The sequence below is a fragment of the Gadus morhua genome, chromosome 21, assembly GCF_902167405.1.
Source record: "Gadus morhua chromosome 21, gadMor3.0, whole genome shotgun sequence".
Classification (NCBI taxonomy): domain Eukaryota; kingdom Metazoa; phylum Chordata; class Actinopteri; order Gadiformes; family Gadidae; genus Gadus; species Gadus morhua.
In genome coordinates, this window is record NC_044068.1 from 3,810,741 (window position 1) to 3,834,435 (window position 23,695).

Genomic DNA, 23,695 nt, shown 5'->3' on the forward strand with positions numbered 1-23,695 from the left:
GCATATCATAACAACATAAATAAATATTTCGGGAAAGCACGGATATACTTTACTGCATTGCTATCTTATTTTTCAATCCATATCGTGGTCACTTTTTGATGTTTAGTTTCATGTGAATACCTGAATAGGGGTATACCTTATTTTGTTTACTTGTATTATATATATACTTTATATACATACACACACACAATCACACACTGTATCTCATCTTAGGTAATAGGTGGTGGGCTCGGTTTGAAAAAAGTAAAAAAAGTGATTTTGTAATTTGTTGTCTTGTTCTGAATATCAAATTATCATGAGGCCTCAAGCAGCCGGTTGTTTGAGGTACACAGTGGTCGTTGTTTCAGGTATTGCAGTCGATCCTCCCTCCATCTGATATGCAAAGAAGCTGATAAGCACGTGGAGGTTCCAAGTGTTTCAACAGAAACCAAACAAAAACAATCCCAATCTGATTAAGACCCCATGGGGCCAGGCAGACAACAGAACAACAGCTGATAGCTGTTGGGTACTGCAGGAGTATTTAGCATAACAGTCTTACAGATAAACCCTCTAGTCCAGTGGTTACCACCCTATTTTTGGCCAGTGACCCAATTTCTTGCTCTGAAAATGCTTGCAACCACAACTTTAACTTTTGCTTCGGCACTTAATGTTTTTACCCAATCAGCGTCCGCCGGTAAAATCAATATCCTGGTAATAACATAATCGCATTACTGGTAAGTGATTTTCTCGTGGCTATGAATCATTAAGAAGTTAGTAAGGACAGGACGTCAGACTCAGACTCTTTTAAAAAGAAAAGGGTTTTCTAAAATGTATCATTAATTATTCACGGCTTATGTCAGTTATCTCCTACGACCCCATATGCATATCAGGGGACCCCGAGTGGAGACCCGAGCCACAGGTTGAGAACCACTGCTCTAACCTAGTGGAATAGTGAAGGCCATATTTACATGGACGTCATAGGCGGTTCATGTAATATTTACTGTGTCATACTGTTAAACTCTCTCACTCTTTCTCACTCCCCCCCCTCTCTCACTCTCTTTATCCCCCCCCCCTCTCTCTCTCTCTCTCTCTCCCCCCCCTCCCCCCTCTCCATCTCCCTCTTCCTCTCTCCCAGAATAGATCGGCTATTCGAAGGGAGCTGCACTCTGACTTTCACGTGACTGCCCGACGCGATCACATTGATCTCTCCCTCTGATTAACATCAGATAGCATCGAAACCAACCGCTTAGCCTGCACCACATCCAGGCCTAGGAGTTGCTATGCGTTTCAACCCCGGTCCATCGAAGATGCATCTCTGCAATGTTATTTTTTTTTGTGTAGCATGTCCGAGCCCGATGCAAAACAAACGCACGAAGATTAGCCGTCTCTCGCGGCGCGGCGGAGACAGAGCAGGCGAGCAGAGACACCTGTTTAAACACAGACCTTGATGTTCAGCCCCACGGCCGCGGCTTGTTTTGAAACCGGAGGAGTGAGTCACAGCAGCACCACCCCCCCCCCCCCCCCCCCCCCCCCCCACCACCCCCTCCCTTTCCCCTCTCCTCCTTTCAAACCGAGCCCTCTCTCCGTTTAGGAAAACAGATCAGGCCCTGTGTGTGTGTGTGTGTGTGTGTGTGTGTGTGTGTGTGTGTGTGTGTGTGTGTGTGTGTGTGTGTGTGTGTGTGTGTGTGTGTGTGTGTGTGTGTGTGTGTGGGTGTGTGTGTGTGGTGTGTCGTGTGTGTGTGTGTGTGTGTGTGTGTGTGTGTGTGTGTGTGTGTGTGTGTGTGTGTGTGTGTGTGAGAGAGAGAGCCTGGAAGCGGGGGAGAGGGGGGAGGCGGGGGAAGGAGGAGGCGGGGGGCCGGGACGAACACCGGAGATTGACACAGCTGGACGGCCACTACCCAAGGACACGGAGGGGCTTCACATCCTGCCGCCGGGCTTCCAGGTTCCCATGGTGACCCCCGTGAACCGATTCAAAGAAAAGAACCGGGGGGAGGGGGGGGGGGGGGGTTGGGGGAGGCGGGGGGGAGGATATTCTATCAGGATTATAAATGAACATGCTTATCTTTTCAGCCTTGTGAGTGTATCTAATTAATCTGCGTGGTTGTTTAGATGAAAAAGAAAGACAGAGGAAGGTGGTGCGTTGAATCTCCCCTGATGGATCAGCCAAATTAACAATGTGGGGTAGACGGGTTAACACAAACATGTTGCGATTCAGGACGTTGATTTGTTGGACTGTTTGATATAAGGAGATGGAATAGGAATAGGAATAGAGTTTGTTTACGAAGGCAGAAAAAAAACAAGTCCGACCGTCAAAACGCAGACGGGAAAGCCGTCACCGTCCCTCCTCTTCCCGCCAAAAGGCATTCGGGTCGCAAGTTCTGGCGCTCCCTGATTGGCTGCGCGGATATCTCCATGGCAACCGTTTCCCTGCGCGACTCCCAGGATGTCCAGGAAAGGAAGCTGTCAGCTTCATAACAGTTTACTCATCCTTTGATCTGCGCGGTCTATACATCATCGAAGTTGGTGTTATGCCGAGAAGGGTCCAGCTGCAGGCTTGGGCATTCCCGTCATGACACAAGAACGTCCATTAGACATATTTTATATATATATATATATATATATATATATATATATATATATATATATATATATATATATATATATATATATATATATATATATATATATATATATATACATAATGATAATACATTTAATTTAGAGGCGCCTTTCAAGACACCAAAGGTCACCTTACAGAGCATGTAGTCATCAATATATATATATATATATATATATTTAAAAAATAATCTCCCCAGAAAGTACTATAAAATAACAAGTTCGGCGCTTTTATTTTTAGTCGAGTCTGGCTTGCTTCTTCCGGCTGAGATCGTCTGGAGGTGCAAGAAGGGCACTAGCCCCACCAGCCCAATGCAATGTGTATTGGACTGGAAACATTGAAATGCGCATGCTCAGAGTGTTTCACTGTTGAAGTGAACGGAGATTATTTTTCTTCCTGGTGGGGCTAGCCACTAGCCCATTATGTCCATGGTGTGGCCTTGGGACCGTCAAAAATCCCAGGATGCATTTCGCATTCCTGTATTAAAATATCAGTGTGTAAGCTATAAAATAGGCTATATAGGAACATTTTAAAAGTATAACAAAGATGGAGGCCTATTGAACATATTTGCATACTATTATTTTAAAATGAAAGAGGGGTTTTGTTTTACATAATTTGTTTATTGTATAAGTCGCGGATGGAGGAAACCCATCGCAACGGAAATCCCGGTCGGATCCATCTGATCGGTGTGTGTGTGTGTGTGTGTGTGTGTGTGTGTTTCTATTCTATTTATATTCTATACTATTCTATTCTATTCTATGTGACACCTTATGTTTTTTTTCATGACGACCAACAAAAAACAACAGTGTTACCCCTTATATATTATTTGACAAGGACAATTATTTATTTATTTTCAAATATGTTTTTTTTCATGACGACCAATAAATTACGACAGTGTTACCACTTATATTTTATTTGACAAAGACAACAGTGTGACACCTTATTTTTTTTTCATGACGACCAATAAAAAACAACAGTGTTACCCCTTATGTTTTTTTCATGACGACCGATATAAAACAGCAGTGTTACCCCTTGTGTTTTTTTTCATGACGACAAATAAAAAACAACAGCGTTACCCCTTATGGTTTTTTTCATGACGACCGATAAAAAACGACAGTGTTACCCCTTATGTTTTTTTCATGACGACCAATAAAAAACAACAGTGTTACCCCTTATGTTTTTTTTCATGACGACCAATAAAAAACGACAGTGCTACCCCTTATGTTTTTTTTCATGACGACCAATAAAAAACAACAGTGTTACCCCTTATGTTTTTTTTCATGACGACCAATAAAAAACAACAGTGTTACCCCTTATGTTTTTTTTCATGACGACCAATGAAAAACGACAGTGTTACCCCTTATGTTTTTTTTCATGACGACCAATAAAAAACGACACTGTTACCCTTTATGTTTTTTTTATGACGACCAATAAAAAACGACAGTGTTACCCCTTATGTTTTTTTTCATGACGACCAATAAAAAACGACAGTGTTACCCCCTATGTTTTATTCGATACATTTCGACAGTGTTACCCCTTATGGATTTTTCATGACGACAGATAAAAAACGACAGTGTTACCCTTTACGTTTCATTTGATAAAAACGACAGTGTTACCCCTTATGTTTTTTTTCCATGATGACTGATGAAAAACAACAGTGTTACCCCTTATATTTTATTTGACAAGGACAATTATTTATTTATTTTCAAATATGTTTTTTTTCATGACGACCAATAAATTACGAAAGTGTTACCCCTTATATTTTATTTGACAAAGACAACAGTGATACCCCTCATGTTTTTTTTCATGACGACCAATAAAAAACAACAGTGTTACCCCTTATGGTTTTTTTCATGACGACCAAAGAAAAACGACAGCGTTACCCCTTATGTTTTCATTCATGACGACCAATAAAAAACAACAGTGTTACCCCTTATGTTTTTTTTCATGACGACCAATAAAAAACAACAGTGTTACCCTTTATGTTTTCTTTCATGACGACCAAAAAAAAACAACAGTGTTACCCCTTATGTTTTTTTTCATGACGACCAATAAAAAACAACAGTGTTACCCCTTATGTTTTTTTTCATGACGACCAATAAAAATCGACGGTGTTACCCCTTATGTTCACTTTCATGACGACCAATAAAAAACAACAGTGTTACCCCTTATGTTTTTTTTCATGACGACCAATAAAAAACGACAGTGTTACCCCTTATGTTTATTTTCATGACGACCAATAAAAAACGACAGTGTTACCCCTTATGTTTTTTTTCATGACGACCAATAAAAAACAACAGTGCTATCCCCATATGTTTTTTTTCATGACAACCAATAAAAAACGACAGTGTTACCCCTTATGTTTTTTTTCATGACGACCAATAAAAAACAACAGTGTTACCCCTTATGTTTTCTTTCATGACGACCAATAAGAAACAACAGTGTTACCCCTTATGTTTTTTTTCATGACGACCAATAAAAAACAACAGTGTGACCCCTTATGTTTTTTTTCATGACGACCAATAAAAAACAACAGTGTTACCCCTTATGTTTTCTTTCATGACGACCAAATAAAAACAACAGTGTTACCCCTTATGTTTTTTTTCATGACGACCAATAATAAACAACAGTGTTACCCCTTATGTTTATTTTCATGACGACCAATAAAAAACGACAGTGTTACCCCTTATGTTTTTTTTCATCATGACCAATAAAAAACAACAGTGTTACCCCTTATGTTTTCTTTCATGATGACCAAAAAAAATCGACGGTGTTACCCTTTATGTTTTTTTTCATGACGACCAATAAAAAACGACAGTGTTACCCCTTATGTTTTTTTTCATGACGACCAATAAAAAACAACAGTGCTACCCCTTATGTTTATTTTCATGACGACCAATAAAAAACGACAGTGTTACCCCTTATGTTTTTTTTCATGACGACCAATAAAAATCGACGGTGTTACCCCTTATGTTTATTTTCATGACGACCAATAAAAAACAACAGTGTTACCCCTTATGTTTTTTTTCATGACGACCAATAAAAAACGACAGTGTTACCCCTTATGTTTATTTTCATGACGACCAATAAAAAACGACAGTGTTACCCCTTATGTTTTTTTTCATGACGACCAATAAAAAACAACAGTGCTATCCCCTTATGTTTTTTTTCATGACGACCAATAAAAAACGACAGTGTTACCCCTTATGTTTTTTTTCATGACGACCAATAAAAAACAACAGTGTTACCCCTTATGTTTTCTTTCATGACGACCAATAAGAAACAACAGTGTTACCCCTTATGTTTTTTTTCATGACGACCAATAAAAAACAACAGTGTGACCCCTTATGTTTTTTTTCATGACGACCAATAAAAAACAACAGTGTTACCCCTTATGTTTTCTTTCATGACGACCAAATAAAAACAACAGTGTTACCCCTTATGTTTTTTTTCATGACGACCAATAAAAAACAACAGTGTTACCCCTTATGTTTATTTTCATGACGACCAATAAAAAACAACAGTGTTACCCCTTATGTTTTTTTTCATGACGACCAATAAAAAACGACAGAGTTACCCCTTATGTTTATTTTCATGACGAACAATAAAAAACAACAGTGTGACCCCTGATGTTTTTTTTCATGACGACCAATAAAAAACGACAGTGTTACCCCTTATGTTTTTTTTCATGACGACCAATAAAAAACAACAGTGTTACCCCTTATGTTTTCTTTCATGACGACCAATAAAAAACAACAGTGTTACCCCTTATGTTTTTTTTTATGACGACCAATAAAAAACAACAGTGTGACCCCTTATGGTTTTTTTCATGACGACCAATAAAAAACCACAGTGTTACCCCTTATGTTTTTTTTCATGACGACCAAATAAAAACAACAGTGTTACCCCTTATGTTTTTTTTCATGACGACCAATAAAAAACGACAGTGTTACCCTTTATGTTTTTTTTCATGACGACCAATAAAAAATAACAGTGTTACCCCTTATGTTTTTTTTCATGACGACCAATAAAAAACAACAGTGTTACCCCTTATGTTTTTTTTCATGACAACCAATAAAAAACGACATTGTTACCCTTTGTTTTTTTTCATGACGACCAATAAAAAACGACAGTGTTACCCCTTATGTTTTTTTTCATGACGACCAATAAAAAACAACAGTGTTACCCCTTATGTTTTCTTTCATGACGACCAAAAAAAAACAACAGTGTTACCCCTTATGTTTTTTTTCATGACGACCAATAAAAAACTACAGTGTTACCCCTTATGTTTTTTTTCATGACGACCAATAAAAATCGACGGTGTTACCCTTTATGTTTTTTTTCATGACGACCAATAAAAAACGACAGTGTTACCCCTTATGTTTATTTTCATGACGACCAACAAAAAACAACAGTGTTACCCCTTATGGTTGTTTTCATGACGACCAATAACAAACAACAGTGTTACCCCTTATGTTTTTTTTCATGACGACCAATAAAAAACGACAGTGTTACCCCTTACGGTTTTTTTCATGACGACCAATAAAAAACAACAGTGTTACCCCTTATGTTTTCTTTCATGACGACCAATAAAAAACAACAGTGTTACCCCTTATGTTTTTTTTCATGACGACCAATAAAAAACAACAGTGTGACCCCTTATGTTTTTTTTCATGACGACCAATAAAAAACAACAGAGTTACCCCTTATGTTTTCTTTCATGACGACCAAATAAAAACAACAGTGTTACCCCTTATGTTTTTTTTCATGACGACCAATAAAAAACGACAGAGTTACCCCTTATGTTTATTTTCATGACGACCAATAAAAAACAACAGTGTGACCCCTGATGTTTTTTTTCATGACGACCAATAAAAAACGACAGTGTTACCCCTTATGTTTTTTTTCATGACGACCAATAAAAAACAACAGTGTTACCCCTTATGTTTTCTTTCATGACGACCAATAAGAAAACAGTGTTACCCCTTATGTTTTTTTTTATGACGACCAATAAAAAACAACAGTGTGACCCCTTATGTTTTTTTTCATGACGACCAATAAAAAACCACAGTGTTACCCCTTATGTTTTTTTTCATGACAACCAAATAAAAACAACAGTGTTACCCCTTATGTTTTTTTTCATGACGACCAATAAAAAACAACAGTGTTACCCCTTATGTTTTCTTTCATGACGACCAATAAAAAACAACAGTGTTACCCCTTATGTTTTCTTTCATGACGACCAAAAAAAAACGACAGTGTTACCCCTTATGTTTATTTTCATGACGACCAATAATAAACAACAGTGTTACCCCTTATGTTTTTTTTCATGACGACCAATAAAAATAAACAGTGTTACCACTTCGACATTTTTGTGGGAATCCGAACCTGAACTGTATAGAGTGTTAACCTCTGAACTTATCAATGCACCATCAAGACACTGAATAAGGTCAACACAATGGTTATACTTCTCTTTATAATTCCTATGAAATAGAAATACGAGTCTTCCATCAGATGACATCAACCGGACTTGAACCCCGGCCTCCAGGGGGTTAGCTCCCAGCTCTCTCCACTTCCCACGGAGATTTGTGCAATAGTTATGCCTGAGGTTATATATGACAGTGCAATAAACATGATGGAATAACGTTTAAAATTAAAGATACCAATAAAAAACGACAGTGTTACCCCTTATATTTTATTTGACAAAGACAACAGTGTTACCCCTTATGTTTTTTTTCATGACGACCAATAAGAAACGACATTGTTACCCTTCATGTTTTTTTTCATGACGACTAATAAAACACGACAGTGTTACCCCTTATGTTTTTTTTCATGGCGACCAATAAAAAACGACAGTGTTACCCTTATGTTTTTTTTCATGACGACCAATAAAAAACGACAGTGTTACCCCTTATGCTTTTTTTCTTGACGACCAATGAAAAACAACAGTGTTACCCCTTATGTTTTTTTTCATGACGACCAATAAAAAACAACAGTGTTACCCCTTATGTTTTTTTTCATGACGACCAATAAAAAAAAACAGGGGTACCATTTCAAAGTTTTTGCGGGGATCCGAACCTGAACTGTTTAGAGTGTTAACATCCGAACTTATCAATGCACCATCAAGACACTGTATAAAATCAACACAATGGTTATACTTGTCTCTATAATTCGCATGAAATAGAAATAAGAGTCTTCCATCAGATGACATCAACCGGACTTGAACCCCGGTCTGCAGGGGGTTAGCTCCGAGCTCTCTCCACTTCCCACTGAAAATCGTGAATTAGTTATGTCTGAGGTTATATATGACAGTGCAATAAACATGATGGCATTACGTTTAAAATTAAAGATATCAATAAAAAACGACAGTGTTACCCCTTATATTTTATTTGACAAAGACAACAGTGTTACCCTTTATGTTTTTTTTCATGACAACCAATAAAAAACAACAGTGTTACCCTTTATGTTTTTTTTCATGACGACCAATAAAAAATAACAGTGTTACCCCTTATGGCTTTTTTCATGACGACCAATAAAAAACAACAGTGTTACCCCTTATGGTTTTTTTCATGACGACCAATAAAAAACGACATTGTTACCCTTTGTTTTTTTTCATGACGACCAATAAAAAACGACAGTGTTACCCCTTATGTTTTTTTCACGACGACCATTAAAAAACAACAGTGTTACCCCTTAGGTTTTTTTTCATGACGACCAATAAAAAACAACATTGTTACCCCTTATCTTTTTTTTCATGACGACCAAAAAAAACGACAGTTTTACCCCTTATGTTTTCTTTCATGACGAACAATAAAAAACAACAGTGTTACCCCTTATGTTTTTTTTCATGACGACCAATAAAAAACAACAGTGTTACCCCCTATGTTTTTTTTCATGACGACCAATAAAAAACTACAGTGTTACCCCTTATGTTTTTTTTCATGACGACCAATAAAAATCGACGGTGTTACCCTTTATGTTTTTTTTCATGACGACCAATAAAAAACGACAGTGTTACCCCTTATGTTTATTTTCATGACGACCAACAAAAAACAACAGTGTTACCCTTATGTTTTTTTTCATGACGACCAATAAAAAACGACAGTGTTACCCCTTATGTTTTTTTTCATGACGACCAATAAAAAACGACAGTGTTACCCCTTATGTTTTTTTTTATGACGACCAATAAAAAACAACAGTGTTACCCCTTATGTTTTTTTTCATGACGACCAATAAAAAACGACAGTGTTACCCCTTATGTTCTTTTTCATGACGACCAATAAAAAAAAACAGTGTTACCATTTCAACGTTTTTGCGGGGATCCGAACCTGAACTGTTTAGAGTGTTAACCTCAAAACTTATCAATGCACCACCAAGACACTGAATAAAATCAACACAATGGTTATACTTGTCTTTATAATTCGCATGAAATAGAAATAAGAGTCTTCCATCAGATGACATCAACCGGACTTGAACCCCGGTCTCCAGGGGGTTAGCTCCCAGCTCTCTCCACTTCCCACTGAAAATTATGAATTAGTTATGTCTGAGGTTATATATGACAGTGCAATAAACATGATGGCATTACGTTTAAAATTAAAGATATCAATAAAAAACGACAGTGTTACCCCTTATATTTTATTTGACAAAGACAACAGTGTTACCCCTTATGTTTTTTTTCATGACAACCAATAAAAAACAACAGTGTTACCCCTTATGTTTTTTTTCATGACGACCAATAAAAAACGACAGTGTTACCCTTTATGTTTTTTTTCATGACGACCAATAAAAAATAACAGTGTTACCCCTTATGGTTTTTTTCATGACGACCAATAAAAAACAACAGTGTTACCCCTTATGTTTTTTTTCATGACGACCAATAAAAAGCGACATTGTTACTCTTTGTTTTTTTTCATGACGACCAATAAAAAACGACAGTGTTACCCCTTATGTTTTTTTCATGACGACCATTAAAAAACAACAGTGTTACCCCTTAGGTTTTTTTTCATGACGACCAATAAAAAACGACATTGTTACCCCTTATGTTTTTTTTCATGACGACCAAAAAAAAACGACAGTTTTACCCCTTATGTTTTCTTTCATGACGACCAATAAAAAACAACAGTGTTACCCATTATGTTTTTTTTCATGACGACCAATAAAAAACGACAGTGTTCGCCTTATGTTTTCTTTCATGACGACCAAAAAAAAACAACAGTGTTACCCCTTATGTTTTTTTTCATGACGACCAATAAAAAACAACAGTGTTACCCCTTATGTTTTTTTTCATGACGACCAATAAAAATCGACGGTGTTAACCTTTATGCTTTTTTTCATGACGACCAATAAAAAACGACAGTGTTACCCCTAATGTTTTTTTTCATGACGACCAATAAAAAACGACAGTGTTAGCCCTTATGTTTTTTTTCATGACGACCAATAAAAAACGACAGTGTTACCCCTTATGTTTTTTTTCATGACGACCAATAAAAAACGACAGTGTTACCCCTTATGGTTTTCATGACGACCAATAACAAACAACAGTGTTACCCCTTATGTTTTTTTTCATGACGACCAATAAAAAACGACAGTGTTACCCCTTACGGTTTTTTTCATGACGACCAATAAAAAACAACAGTGTTACCCCTTATGGCTTTTTTCATGACGACCAATAAAAAACGACAGAGTTACCCCTTATGTTTATTTTCATGACGACCAATAAAAAACAACAGTGTGACCCCTGATGTTTTTTTTCATGACGACCAATAAAAAACGACAGTGTTACCCCTTATGTTTTTTTTCATGACGACCAATAAAAAACAACAGTGTTACCCCTTATGTTTTCTTTCATGACGACCAATAAGAAAACAGTGTTACCCCTTATGTTTTTTTTTATGACGACCAATAAAAAACAACAGTGTGACCCCTTATGTTTTTTTTCATGACGACCAATAAAAAACCACAGTGTTACCCCTTATGTTTTTTTTCATGACAACCAAATAAAAACGACAGTGTTACCCCTTATGTTTATTTTCATGACGACCAATAATAAACAACAGTGTTACCCCTTATGTTTTTTTTCATGACGACCAATAAAAATAATCAGTGTTACCACTTCGACATTTTTGTGGGAATCCGAACCTGAACTGTATAGAGTGTTAACCTCTGAACTTATCAATGCACCATCAAGACACTGAATAAGGTCAACACAATGGTTATACTTCTCTTTATAATTCCTATGAAATAGAAATACGAGTCTTCCATCAGATGACATCAACCGGACTTGAACCCCGGCCTCCAGGGGGTTAGCTCCCAGCTCTCTCCACTTCCCACGGAGATTTGTGCAATAGTTATGCCTGAGGTTATATATGACAGTGCAATAAACATGATGGAATAACGTTTAAAATTAAAGATACCAATAAAAAACGACAGTGTTACCCCTTATATTTTATTTGACAAAGACAACAGTGTTACCCCTTATGTTTTTTTTCATGACGACCAATAAGAAACGACATTGTTACCCTTCATGTTTTTTTTCATGACGACTAATAAAACACGACAGTGTTACCCCTTATGTTTTTTTTCATGGCGACCAATAAAAAACGACAGTGTTACCCTTATGTTTTTTTTCATGACGACCAATAAAAAACGACAGTGTTACCCCTTATGCTTTTTTTCTTGACGACCAATGAAAAACAACAGTGTTACCCCTTATGTTTTTTTTCATGACGACCAATAAAAAACAACAGTGTTACCCCTTATGTTTTTTTTCATGACGACCAATAAAAAAAAACAGGGGTACCATTTCAAAGTTTTTGCGGGGATCCGAACCTGAACTGTTTAGAGTGTTAACATCCGAACTTATCAATGCACCATCAAGACACTGTATAAAATCAACACAATGGTTATACTTGTCTCTATAATTCGCATGAAATAGAAATAAGAGTCTTCCATCAGATGACATCAACCGGACTTGAACCCCGGTCTGCAGGGGGTTAGCTCCGAGCTCTCTCCACTTCCCACTGAAAATCGTGAATTAGTTATGTCTGAGGTTATATATGACAGTGCAATAAACATGATGGCATTACGTTTAAAATTAAAGATATCAATAAAAAACGACAGTGTTACCCCTTATATTTTATTTGACAAAGACAACAGTGTTACCCTTTATGTTTTTTTTCATGACAACCAATAAAAAACAACAGTGTTACCCCTTATGTTTTTTTTCATGACGACCAATAAAAAACGACAGTGTTACCCTTTATGTTTTTTTTCATGACGACCAATAAAAAATAACAGTGTTACCCCTTATGGCTTTTTTCATGACGACCAATAAAAAACAACAGTGTTACCCCTTATGTTTTTTTTCATGACGACCAATAAAAAACGACATTGTTACCCTTTGTTTTTTTTCATGACGACCAATAAAAAACGACAGTGTTACCCCTTATGTTTTTTTCACGACGACCATTAAAAAACAACAGTGTTACCCCTTAGGTTTTTTTTCATGACGACCAATAAAAAACAACATTGTTACCCCTTATCTTTTTTTTCATGACGACCAAAAAAAACGACAGTTTTACCCCTTATCTTTTCTTTCATGACGAACAATAAAAAACAACAGTGTTACCCCTTATGTTTTTTTTCATGACGACCAATAAAAAACAACAGTGTTACCCCCTATGTTTTTTTTCATGACGACCAATAAAAAACTACAGTGTTACCCCTTATGTTTTTTTTCATGACGACCAATAAAAATCGACGGTGTTACCCTTTATGTTTTTTTTCATGACGACCAATAAAAAACGACAGTGTTACCCCTTATGTTTATTTTCATGACGACCAACAAAAAACAACAGTGTTACCCTTATGTTTTTTTTCATGACGACCAATAAAAAACGACAGTGTTACCCCTTATGTTTTTTTTCATGACGACCAATAAAAAACGACAGTGTTACCCCTTATGTTTTTTTTTATGACGACCAATAAAAAACAACAGTGTTACCCCTTATGTTTTTTTTCATGACGACCAATAAAAAACGACAGTGTTACCCCTTATGTTCTTTTTCATGACGACCAATAAAAAAAAAGTGTTACCATTTCAACGTTTTTGCGGGGATCCGAACCTGAACTGTTTAGAGTGTTAACCTCAAAACTTATCAATGCACCACCAAGACACTGAATAAAATCAACACAATGGTTATACTTGTCTTTATAATTCGCATGAAATAGAAATAAGAGTCTTCCATCAGATGACATCAACCGGACTTGAACCCCGGTCTCCAGGGGGTTAGCTCCCAGCTCTCTCCACTTCCCACTGAAAATTATGAATTAGTTATGTCTGAGGTTATATATGACAGTGCAATAAACATGATGGCATTACGTTTAAAATTAAAGATATCAATAAAAAACGACAGTGTTACCCCTTATATTTTATTTGACAAAGACAACAGTGTTACCCCTTATGTTTTTTTTCATGACAACCAATAAAAAACAACAGTGTTACCCCTTATGTTTTTTTTCATGACGACCAATAAAAAACGACAGTGTTACCCTTTATGTTTTTTTTCATGACGACCAATAAAAAATAACAGTGTTACCCCTTATGGTTTTTTTCATGACGACCAATAAAAAACAACAGTGTTACCCCTTATGTTTTTTTTCATGACGACCAATAAAAAACGACATTGTTACCCTTTGTTTTTTTTCATGACGACCAATAAAAAACGACATTGTTACCCCTTATGTTTTTTTTCATGACGACCAATAAAAAACAACAGTGTTACCCCTTATGTTTTCTTTCATGACGACCAAAAAAAAACAACAGTGTTACCCCTTATGTTTTTTTTCATGACGACCAATAAAAAACTACAGTATTACCCCTTATGTTTTTTTTCATGACGACCAATAAAAAACGACAGTGTTACCCCTTATGTTTTTTTTCATGACGACCAATAAAAAACGACAGTGTTACCCCTTATGTTTTTTTTTATGACGACCAATAAAAAACAACAGTGTTACCCCTTATGGTTTTTTTCATGACGACCAATAAAAAACAACAGTGTTACCCCTTATGTTCTTTTTCATGACGACCAATAAAAAACAACAGTGTTACCCCTTATGTTTTTTTTCATGACGACCAATAAAAATCGACGGTGTTAACCTTTATGTTTTTTTTCATGACGACCAATAAAAAACGACAGTGTTACCCCTAATGTTTTTTTTCATGACGACCAATAAAAAACGACAGTGTTAGCCCTTATGTTTTTTTTCATGACGACCAATAAAAAACGACGGTGTTACCCCTTATGGTTTTCATGACGACCAATAACAAACAACAGTGTTACCCCTTATGTTTTTTTTCATGACGACCAATAAAAAACGACAGTGTTACCCCTTACGGTTTTTTTCATGACGACCAATAAAAAACAACAGTGTTACCCCTTATGTTTTTTTTCATGACGACCAATAAAAAACGACGGTGTTACCCTTTATGTTTTTTTTCATGACGACCAGTAAAAAACAACAGTGTTACCCCTTATGCTTTTTTTCATGACGACCAATAAAAAACGACAATGTTACCCCTTATGTTTTTTTCATGACGACCAATAAAAAACGACAGTGTTACCCCGTATGTTTTTTTTCATGATGACCAATAAAAAACAACAGTGTTACCTCGTATGTTTTTTTTCATGACGACCAATAAAAAACGACAGTGTTACCCCTTATATTTAATTTGACAAAGACAACTGTGTTAACCCTTATGTTTTTTTTCATGACGACCAATAAAAAACAACAGTGTTACCCTTTATGTTTTTTTTCATGACGAGCAATAAAAAACAACAGTGTTACCCTTTATGTCTTTTTTTCATGACGACCAATAAAAAACAACAGTGTTACCCTTTATGTTTTTTTTCATGACGACCAATAAAAAACGACAGTGTTACCCCTTATGTTCTTTTTCATGACGACCAATAAAAAACGACAGTTAGCCCTTACGTTTTTTTCATGACGACCGATATAAAACAACAGTGTTACCCCTTGTGTTTTTTTCATGACGACAAATAAAAATCAACAGTGTTACCCCTTGTGTTTTTTTCATGACGACCAATAAAAAACAACAGCGTTACCCCTTATGTTTTTTTTCACGACGACCAATAAAAAACGACAGTGTTACCCCTTATGTTTTTTTCCATGACGACCGATAAAAAACGACAGTGTGACCCCTTATGGTTTTTTTCATGACGACCAAAGAAAAACGACAGTTTCACCCCTCATGTTTCATTTGATAAAAACGACAGTGTCACCCCCTATGTTTCATTCTATACATTTCGACAGTGTTACCCCTTATGGATTTTTCATGACGACAGATAAAAAACGACAGTGTTACCCTTTACGTTTCATTTGAGAAAAACGACAGTGTTACCCCTTATGTTTTTTTCCAATGAAGACTGATGAAAAACAACAGTGTTACCCCTTGTGGTTTTTTTCATGATGACCAATCAAAAACAACAGTGTTACCCCTTATGTTTTTTTTTCATGACGACCAAAGAAAAATGACATTGTCAGCCCTCATGTTTCATTTGATAAAAACGACAGTGTTACCCCTTATGTTTTTTTCATGACTACCAATAAAAAACGACAATGTTACCCCTTATGTTTCATTTGATTAAAAAGACAGTGTTACCCCTCATGTTTCATTTGATTAAAACGACAGTGTGTGAAAAACAACAGTAACAACAATGGGTCAAATAGCAATGGCTGGTGGAATGGCCATGAGGTAGGTCTGTATATGCAGTGTAAGCTTGTCCAGGCCCTGCAAGTCAGGATGTAGGCTATGAATCTGAATGAAAAGTAGGTAAATAGGTAGTGGCCATCCCCAAAATGCACCAGAATACAGGAAATCAAATCTATTTAATTCAAAAAAATATGGGGGGGGGGGACCTCAGACCCCCTGTCTGTTACTGTGCCCCAGCCCCACCAACATGTTTGATCACCAGCCGCCACTGAGAATGACCAATGGAAATAATTCTCTGCACAATTTGAATTGTGTTTAAATATGGTACAGTTGTAATTTGTTTAGCCAATTCATGTTAGACAATGAGGGTTTTGATTGACCCGAGGGAGAGGGGGCCTCCGATCGAGCGTTTGTGTTTTTTTGGTTTTTGTTATCATTGCTTTATTGGCCTAATCTGAGGAGAAATCGATGCCATAAACAGACATTTTATAGGCCTTTATTACACGGGTCTTCTCAATGCCGTGGAACGCTCCGTTCACTTGCAAGGGTAGCAGTCCGGTAACTTGTCAACCCCAGCGTCTTCGGTTGCTAAGCGACGTCAACGTCTTATAGCAGACTATTTCACTGCTGATCAACACTGGTACATGCATTACATGGTTTCGGAGTGGTACACTTTGAAATTGTAATACAGTTCAGCGAGAAAGGCGACGAAGAATAAGAAGGGGGCGTTCCAGTCTGCGTAAACGAGAACTCCCACCACACGAGAACGCCCATTTGTGACTGCAGTGGGATGATATTGGTTTTGCCGAAACTTTTACTATTTTACTATTTAGTATTTGATAGGTGGTAAGCTGCTACGAGTACCGATGGCCACACTATGACAATATGTTGCTCTACTAAACGGAGGCAATTTAAATACTTTGCATATCAGTCTCTGCCGCTAGATGGCGCCATTGTAAAGCAAATCTGGAGCTTAGTTTGAATTCACGAGGAAATAGGAAGTGAAATGTACTAAATACCAAATACCGACGGATAAGAGTACACGTACGCGTTTATTATGACGCAACCATCATTTTATACGTGATATATATATCTGAGAATTGAATTGTAGTTACATCTGACGAGTTGCTTGTACCAGAAAACCGAGGCATTGTTTTAAAAGAGTTACACATAAAGTTGCGTGTGGTTTGAAGAACGTCTGTGCAAGATGACTGAAGCAGAGCTGGAGACGCTGAGGGTTCCTCCGTCCCTGTCCGCCAAGGTGGAGGGGTAGGTGCACACATTCCGGGCTCATTCCGTGTGGACGTGTTTCGTTTAACGAATTTGCGTCTTCAAAAATAAAGGGTTTGGTTAAGGAGGACCATGGCCACAACTGCGTAGCATTAGCAAAACAATGCTAGCTGCTATCCTAAGCAAGTGGCTGATACCATAGACTTGTAAACGCAGACGGCGCACTGGCCCTTGGAGCGTACGTCAACGTTGTCGCCATATTGGAAAGGGCAAAACCTTCCGTGATACAAATGCGTTTAAACGAGGGAGCTGCGGTCTTTCTGGATAAAATGGAATATAACTTTACATTCCTCAACCAATTCCATTGAGTTCTTTATATTCAAGGGTTGATGATCTACGTGGAGTAAAAACATTTAAATGAAGAAAACATGATATATACAATGTATATACTGTTAAATATGAATGTAACTTGACTGTGACTTACTGAAATCGTTTGAGAAATGTCAATGTTATCGTGTTTATTCCAGAAAAACCGCAGCTTTCCCTATTACTTATATTTGTTAAAGGCCTTGGCCTCTCCAATATGGCGGCGTCGTTGACGTTTCACACTGTCGGAAGGCTACTGTCGGAGCCTTCATTGCGGCGTCCATATATACATATATATATATATATATGGCTACTTTATCAGCCACCCACCGCTATTATATTATCAAGTTAACAATGAACTGGCCAGGTTGAACTAAATCTATCCTTCATATCCTGGTCTCCATTGGCTATAATGTCACCTGTCACTAACACCCCTGCGTCTTCCTCCAGGTCGTTTGCTTATCTGACCATAAGAGACAGACTGCCCACCATCCTGACCAAGGCCGTCGACTCCATCCATCGCAACAAAGACAAGTTCTTTGAGCAGTATGGCGAGGTAGGGATAACTCTCCAAATCCTCCAGTGGTTCTTATTAAAATGCTGGTGACACCTTACAATAAGGGTACAATATTTAACCATTCATTAACATTATTCAATGTGGTAATCAGCATTCTATAGCATTTGCATAAGGTATGGGTTGGGGTAAGTGTTAGGGTTAGAGATGGGTGAAAGCTAAGGGTTAACCATATTAAATAATGAATTCCACTGTTAGCATTAACACAACTACCTTAGTTAACAACATTCGTAAAATTATTACTAGACCATTAGATAAAGTAATGCTTATAACTGCATTACAGGTTGTATCAGCGATGATGGGTGAGATCGCATCTGTATGTGAAGCGGAATCCCAAACAAACAGAGCCAGCGCACCCCTTCCTTCCGTGTTTTGTGCATCCAGCAAAAACAATCATAACCGCAGTGGAAAAAAACCCACAACACCCACCCCCTGGTCGGTGATTGGTTGGAATACTAATTGATTTTGGTTTTGAGTGGTTGGTAGTACCATTGTTTTTTGTGTACGATCTCGGAGCATTGGCTGCATAGTGAGACGCGCTTCCACAGCTAGCGGATCGTCAGGAAAGATCAGATGAATGCGATCATTTATGTTTTTCGGCCTACAATCGCTGATACAACCTTTAACCAAAAAGTACGAATGGTTAATGAATGTAGCCCTATTGTAAGTGTCGTCTAGAGATGTTAATCTAGCGGCTGATGCTCACGCCCTAGGAGGGGCTCCGGGCAGAGAAGGCGGCCATCGGCCTGCTGTCCAAGCTGAGGAACGAGCTGCAGACAGACAAGCCGGTGCTGCCCCTGGTGGACGAGCTGGAGGACGCGGAGGGCTGGAACCTCTACCTGCAGCGCCACGAGGCGCTGCAGGGGGAACAGGACCCCGTCAGCTGGTTCCGGTCCCCGTGGCTCTACGTTGAATGCTACATGTACCGCCGGATACAGGAGGCCCTCTGGCTGAAGTGAGGAGCCCCACATTAGTTATGTTTAAGGTGACCTATTATACCACCAAGTGTGAGTGCGATTAGCCGTTACAAGCCGTTTGGAAAATCTGCCAAAACAACTTCTAACGGCTAATCACACTCGCACCTGGTGGTATGTATGTCACCTTTAACATTTAGCGGACGCTTTATCCAGAGCCACTTACAATCAGTTCATTAGTTGGAAGAAAGAGAAAAAACACTATCGCTGTCGGTACAGTATGGATGTTCATAGAACAAAGTGCTAAGCGCTAACAATCGCGAGGTTAGCCCATTCTCCATAGCTAGGATAAGAAGCTACACAATGCTAAGTACTGTTTCTAAGTGTTAGCCATATGCCACATGATCCCTTTACTGTCCGCAACGATAAGGGGTGAAATGGTTCAATACGGTTTATATCTGGTGGATCTGGATAATGGTTTATGTATTGGTTCTGGAAATAACGATCATAATGAACACAGTGGCTTCAGTTATGCATCTATTATGAAGTGGAAAATACACAGAACGTTATGTACTACTTATTTAATGATGGGCCTTATACCGGAGAAATGTTGTATACGTGCTGATCTGATTCTCATGCAGAAGCACAAATATTTAGTGGTGGAGTAGTGTGTACAATCTCCGTTGCGGTCTGCCTCGATGCTAGTCATGAATGGTGCATTGCATACTATCATGCATTATTACTTGTAATTATATAATTATAAGCGTTGATGGATTAATGATCATAAATGCATACAAGTTGCGTTTTCTTTGACAGGCCAAAGTCTCCCACTGTGTCTGTAGAGGTGGATCTAATGCATGTGTTTTCATGGGTTCTTCAGTAACTGCTTGACGTGGGTTCTAATCCTGACTTGTGTCCGATGCTCCTGCAGTCCCCCTATCAGCGGGTTTGATGCGTTCCAAGAGGCCAAGACTCAGAGCTACTTTGAGTCCCAGCGGGCGGTCATGGCTCTGTGCACGCACCTGGAAGGCCTCCGCAAGACCGTGGCAGGGCTCCCTGAAGACCAGCTGCTGGAGCACTTTGACCGACTGCTCCAGGTAAGCACTCAGAGAGCCGTTTAACAACGATTTTCTCGCTTCCCCAAACTCGTGTCCAAAACAGCCCTGGGCCGTAATTGTTGTGGTCGACAGCGAGCTGGCACGCGCGCAGAGTCTGTTTGGAATAAGATGGCAAAATATGGGTTTATTCTTGTTTCTTCTGATCTCAAAAGTGCATAAAGAATGTATACCTATAAACACAAATGCATAGAATTACCCTCGAGTCCCTGCGCCCCTCCCAACAGGACCCCTGAACTCACTCAAAACCCACTGTTGGGATTTTGACAAAGACAAAATCACGACAAAGTCAGCCCATCCAAATGCTGAGATGAACAAGACCAGGTCGTAGCTTTTTTATGTAAATAAGCTGGCATGGGTCTCGAAATACATACAATACCCTTTTAATCAATAAACACTATTCCCTATCTCATTGGCATGGCTCATCACTCTGTGGTTTAATGGTATATGTTATAATTATTCACTGAACAATCAATAAATCATGACCAACATTGGAAGCAGTCAACATATAAACCGCTCTTTCCTATATGCCAGGCCTATGTGTTGGGATGAATTGATGCATGAATTGTTACTATAACATCTTACTGATCTCCAGTCAGTAACGGTAACAAATCACAAAAAAAGCATGCAGCGTTTGCGATTGGCAAATCGCGTTCTATTACATCGCGATGTCGGTTCGAATCCGATGAATCGTTCACCCCTAGCCTTCAGGCCCCATATATCTAGCTTAGCATCCGTCTGCTTGTTGAACACTTCGCAGGTCTCCTTGTGGGGCAACAAGTGCGACCTGTCCATCTCGGCCGGCCAGGACAACTCCCAGAAGACCAGTCCCATCGACTCACTGGCCGAGCTCCGCCCCTTCATCCTGGTGGACGACACCCGCTCCGTCTGGTCGGCGCTGGTCTCGGCGCGGGACCGGGGAGGCCCGGGCAGGGTGGACATCATCCTGGACAACGCAGGCTTCGAGCTGACCACGGACCTGGTCCTGGCCGACTTCCTGGTGGCCTCGGGGCTCGCCCGCAGCGTCCGCTTCCACGGCAAGGCCATGCCCTGGTTCGTGTCGGACGTGACGGCGCAGGACTTCACCTGGACCGTCCGGCAGACCGTGGCGTCCAACCACAGGTTCATGTCCGCGAGCGGCGTTCAATGGCAGCGCTACGTGCGGGAGGGCGTGTGGACCTATCTGGACCACCCGTTCTGGACGCAGCCCCACCCCTTCTGCGACATGGCGGCGGACGCGCCGGACCTGCACGCGGGCCTGCAGGGCGCCGCCCTGGTCCTGTTCAAGGGGGACCTGAACTACAGGAAGCTGACAGGCGACCGGGAGTGGGCGCCGACAGCGGCGTTCGCCACGGCGCTGCGGGGCTTCGCGCCGGCGCCGCTGTGCAGCCTGCGGACGCTGAAGGCCAACGTCCAGGTGGGGCTGCAGCCCGGCCAGGCGGAGCAGCTCGGCCAGCGCCAGCCGGACTGGATGACCTGCGGCCAGTACGCCGTGGTCCAGTTCCACAGCCCCCCCCGCCGGGGACCGTGAGACCGCCGGGCCTCCAGGGGGAGGCATTGACTCGGAGGGGGTTGGGGGGGGGGGGAACGAGGATCAAGCGGGGGTTGGGGGGGGGGGGTCCGAGCCATTGTATTGGCTAGGGGTGGAGCGGACACAGATTGTTTGGAGATGGTATCCTGGCCGTTTGCGCCGTGCTTGGAAATAAGAGCCACCATGCAAGTGGGGGGGGGGGGGGGGGATCTGTCATCTTGTTTACCAATGAATCTCTTTTTTCTTTTATTATGATTAACTTACTAAATGTGCACTTTTCACTGTTTGGAAAATGGGTAACTGGCTGTGCAGAAGTTTCTTTAAATCAGGGCGGCTCATATCTTAAATCTCAGAGCGTAAAACCAATGGGTGCAACGTTAAACCTTATTTTTCTAAGACGATGTATGACAAGGTCAGAGACGATGCATGAAGTTGAATGAATACAAAAAAAAGAAAATGTCGAATCTGAACTGATAATATGTGGTGCTGCAGAAAGTAAGGTAATATTAATCCTGTTTAAAAGTGGCGTACTAAACAATGTTGATCAAATATAGTTTAAAAAATAGTTTACAGTTTTTGATAAAATAAATAATGATTCTCATATTTGTATTATTATTTATAATTATTCATGAGATTATGGACCATGTATGTATTGTGGTCTATTATCTCATTTATTTCGTTCCAATCATTACAGTATTGTTCACATGTTGTGCTTATTGTTGGACTGTGTACTTTCAATAGGTTAAATAAGGACCCCTACTGGTGCAGAATGGCACAACGGCAGCGATAACTGATTAAAAAATCATCTCAAGGATACAAATAAATATCTCGATACCATCCCTGCATTCGTAATCACTAAGTACTTTGCTTGTTTGTTTGACTCAGCATTTTTAGTTTGTAATGTACCCATCAACTGGTCTTTTTCCAGTCAATTGTAAACAAAAACTAAATCTGGCTTCCCTCTGAAGAAGAATGCACATTGAACTATGAAAGGCTTTCATAATCATCCATCACGACAACTGAATTCAAGAGTTATACCTCAGGAAAGAGCCTTCCTTGACACACAATTTGCTCAATGTTCTCGCAATTTTCATTTTAGCCTGCGGGAAAGAAATACGTTTTTTCCAGTCATCAGTATTTTATTCTTATTTTTTTACTTGACCTGACATGTCCTCAAATTGGGTTGTTTACTGAGAGAGACGATGCAACAAGATGAGAGCGCGTAAAAAAAATCTCCTGCCTACGGGGCAATTTACCCTACTTGAGAGGTCGTTGGCAGCTTGGCAAGCACCTGTTTTCACCAGGTTTACCCATGCTCATGTCATTACACATCTGGGAATTACGACGTGCGTATTTTCCCTCGTTATGATGAAGATTGCGATGACAAAGTCATAAGCTTACGCGGATGACAACGATAGATAGGTTCAGTGTTTTTTTCTTTCTGGAACAATTATAAAAGTCACAAATTTGCAGAGATAAAGATAATGTCTGAAAAAGGTCCGAACCTGACCCTGACTTCTGTTCCCAAGCCTTCAAGGACGGGAGAGATTCCTTCAAAGCCAATGCACCTGGAGAAATGCGGGCCATGGAGGAAGCACACTTTAACAGAACGATGTTAAAGACGTCTTAAAATG

General features: G+C 39.3%; 1 protein-coding gene across 1 annotated transcript; it reads left to right on the plus strand.

The window, feature by feature from the left end:
- The first annotated feature begins 17,308 nt into the window (after window positions 1–17,308).
- Window positions 17,309–22,900, plus strand: dcph1 (damage control phosphatase 1). Its single transcript, XM_030345919.1, has 5 exons — window positions 17,309–17,600; window positions 18,378–18,483; window positions 19,215–19,456; window positions 20,347–20,512; window positions 21,291–22,900. The coding sequence occupies exons 1-5, from the start codon at window positions 17,539–17,541 to the stop codon at window positions 22,059–22,061; spliced, it is 1,347 nt and encodes a 448-aa protein (XP_030201779.1). The 5' UTR covers window positions 17,309–17,538; the 3' UTR covers window positions 22,062–22,900.
- Window positions 22,901–23,695: the final 795 nt, after the last annotated feature.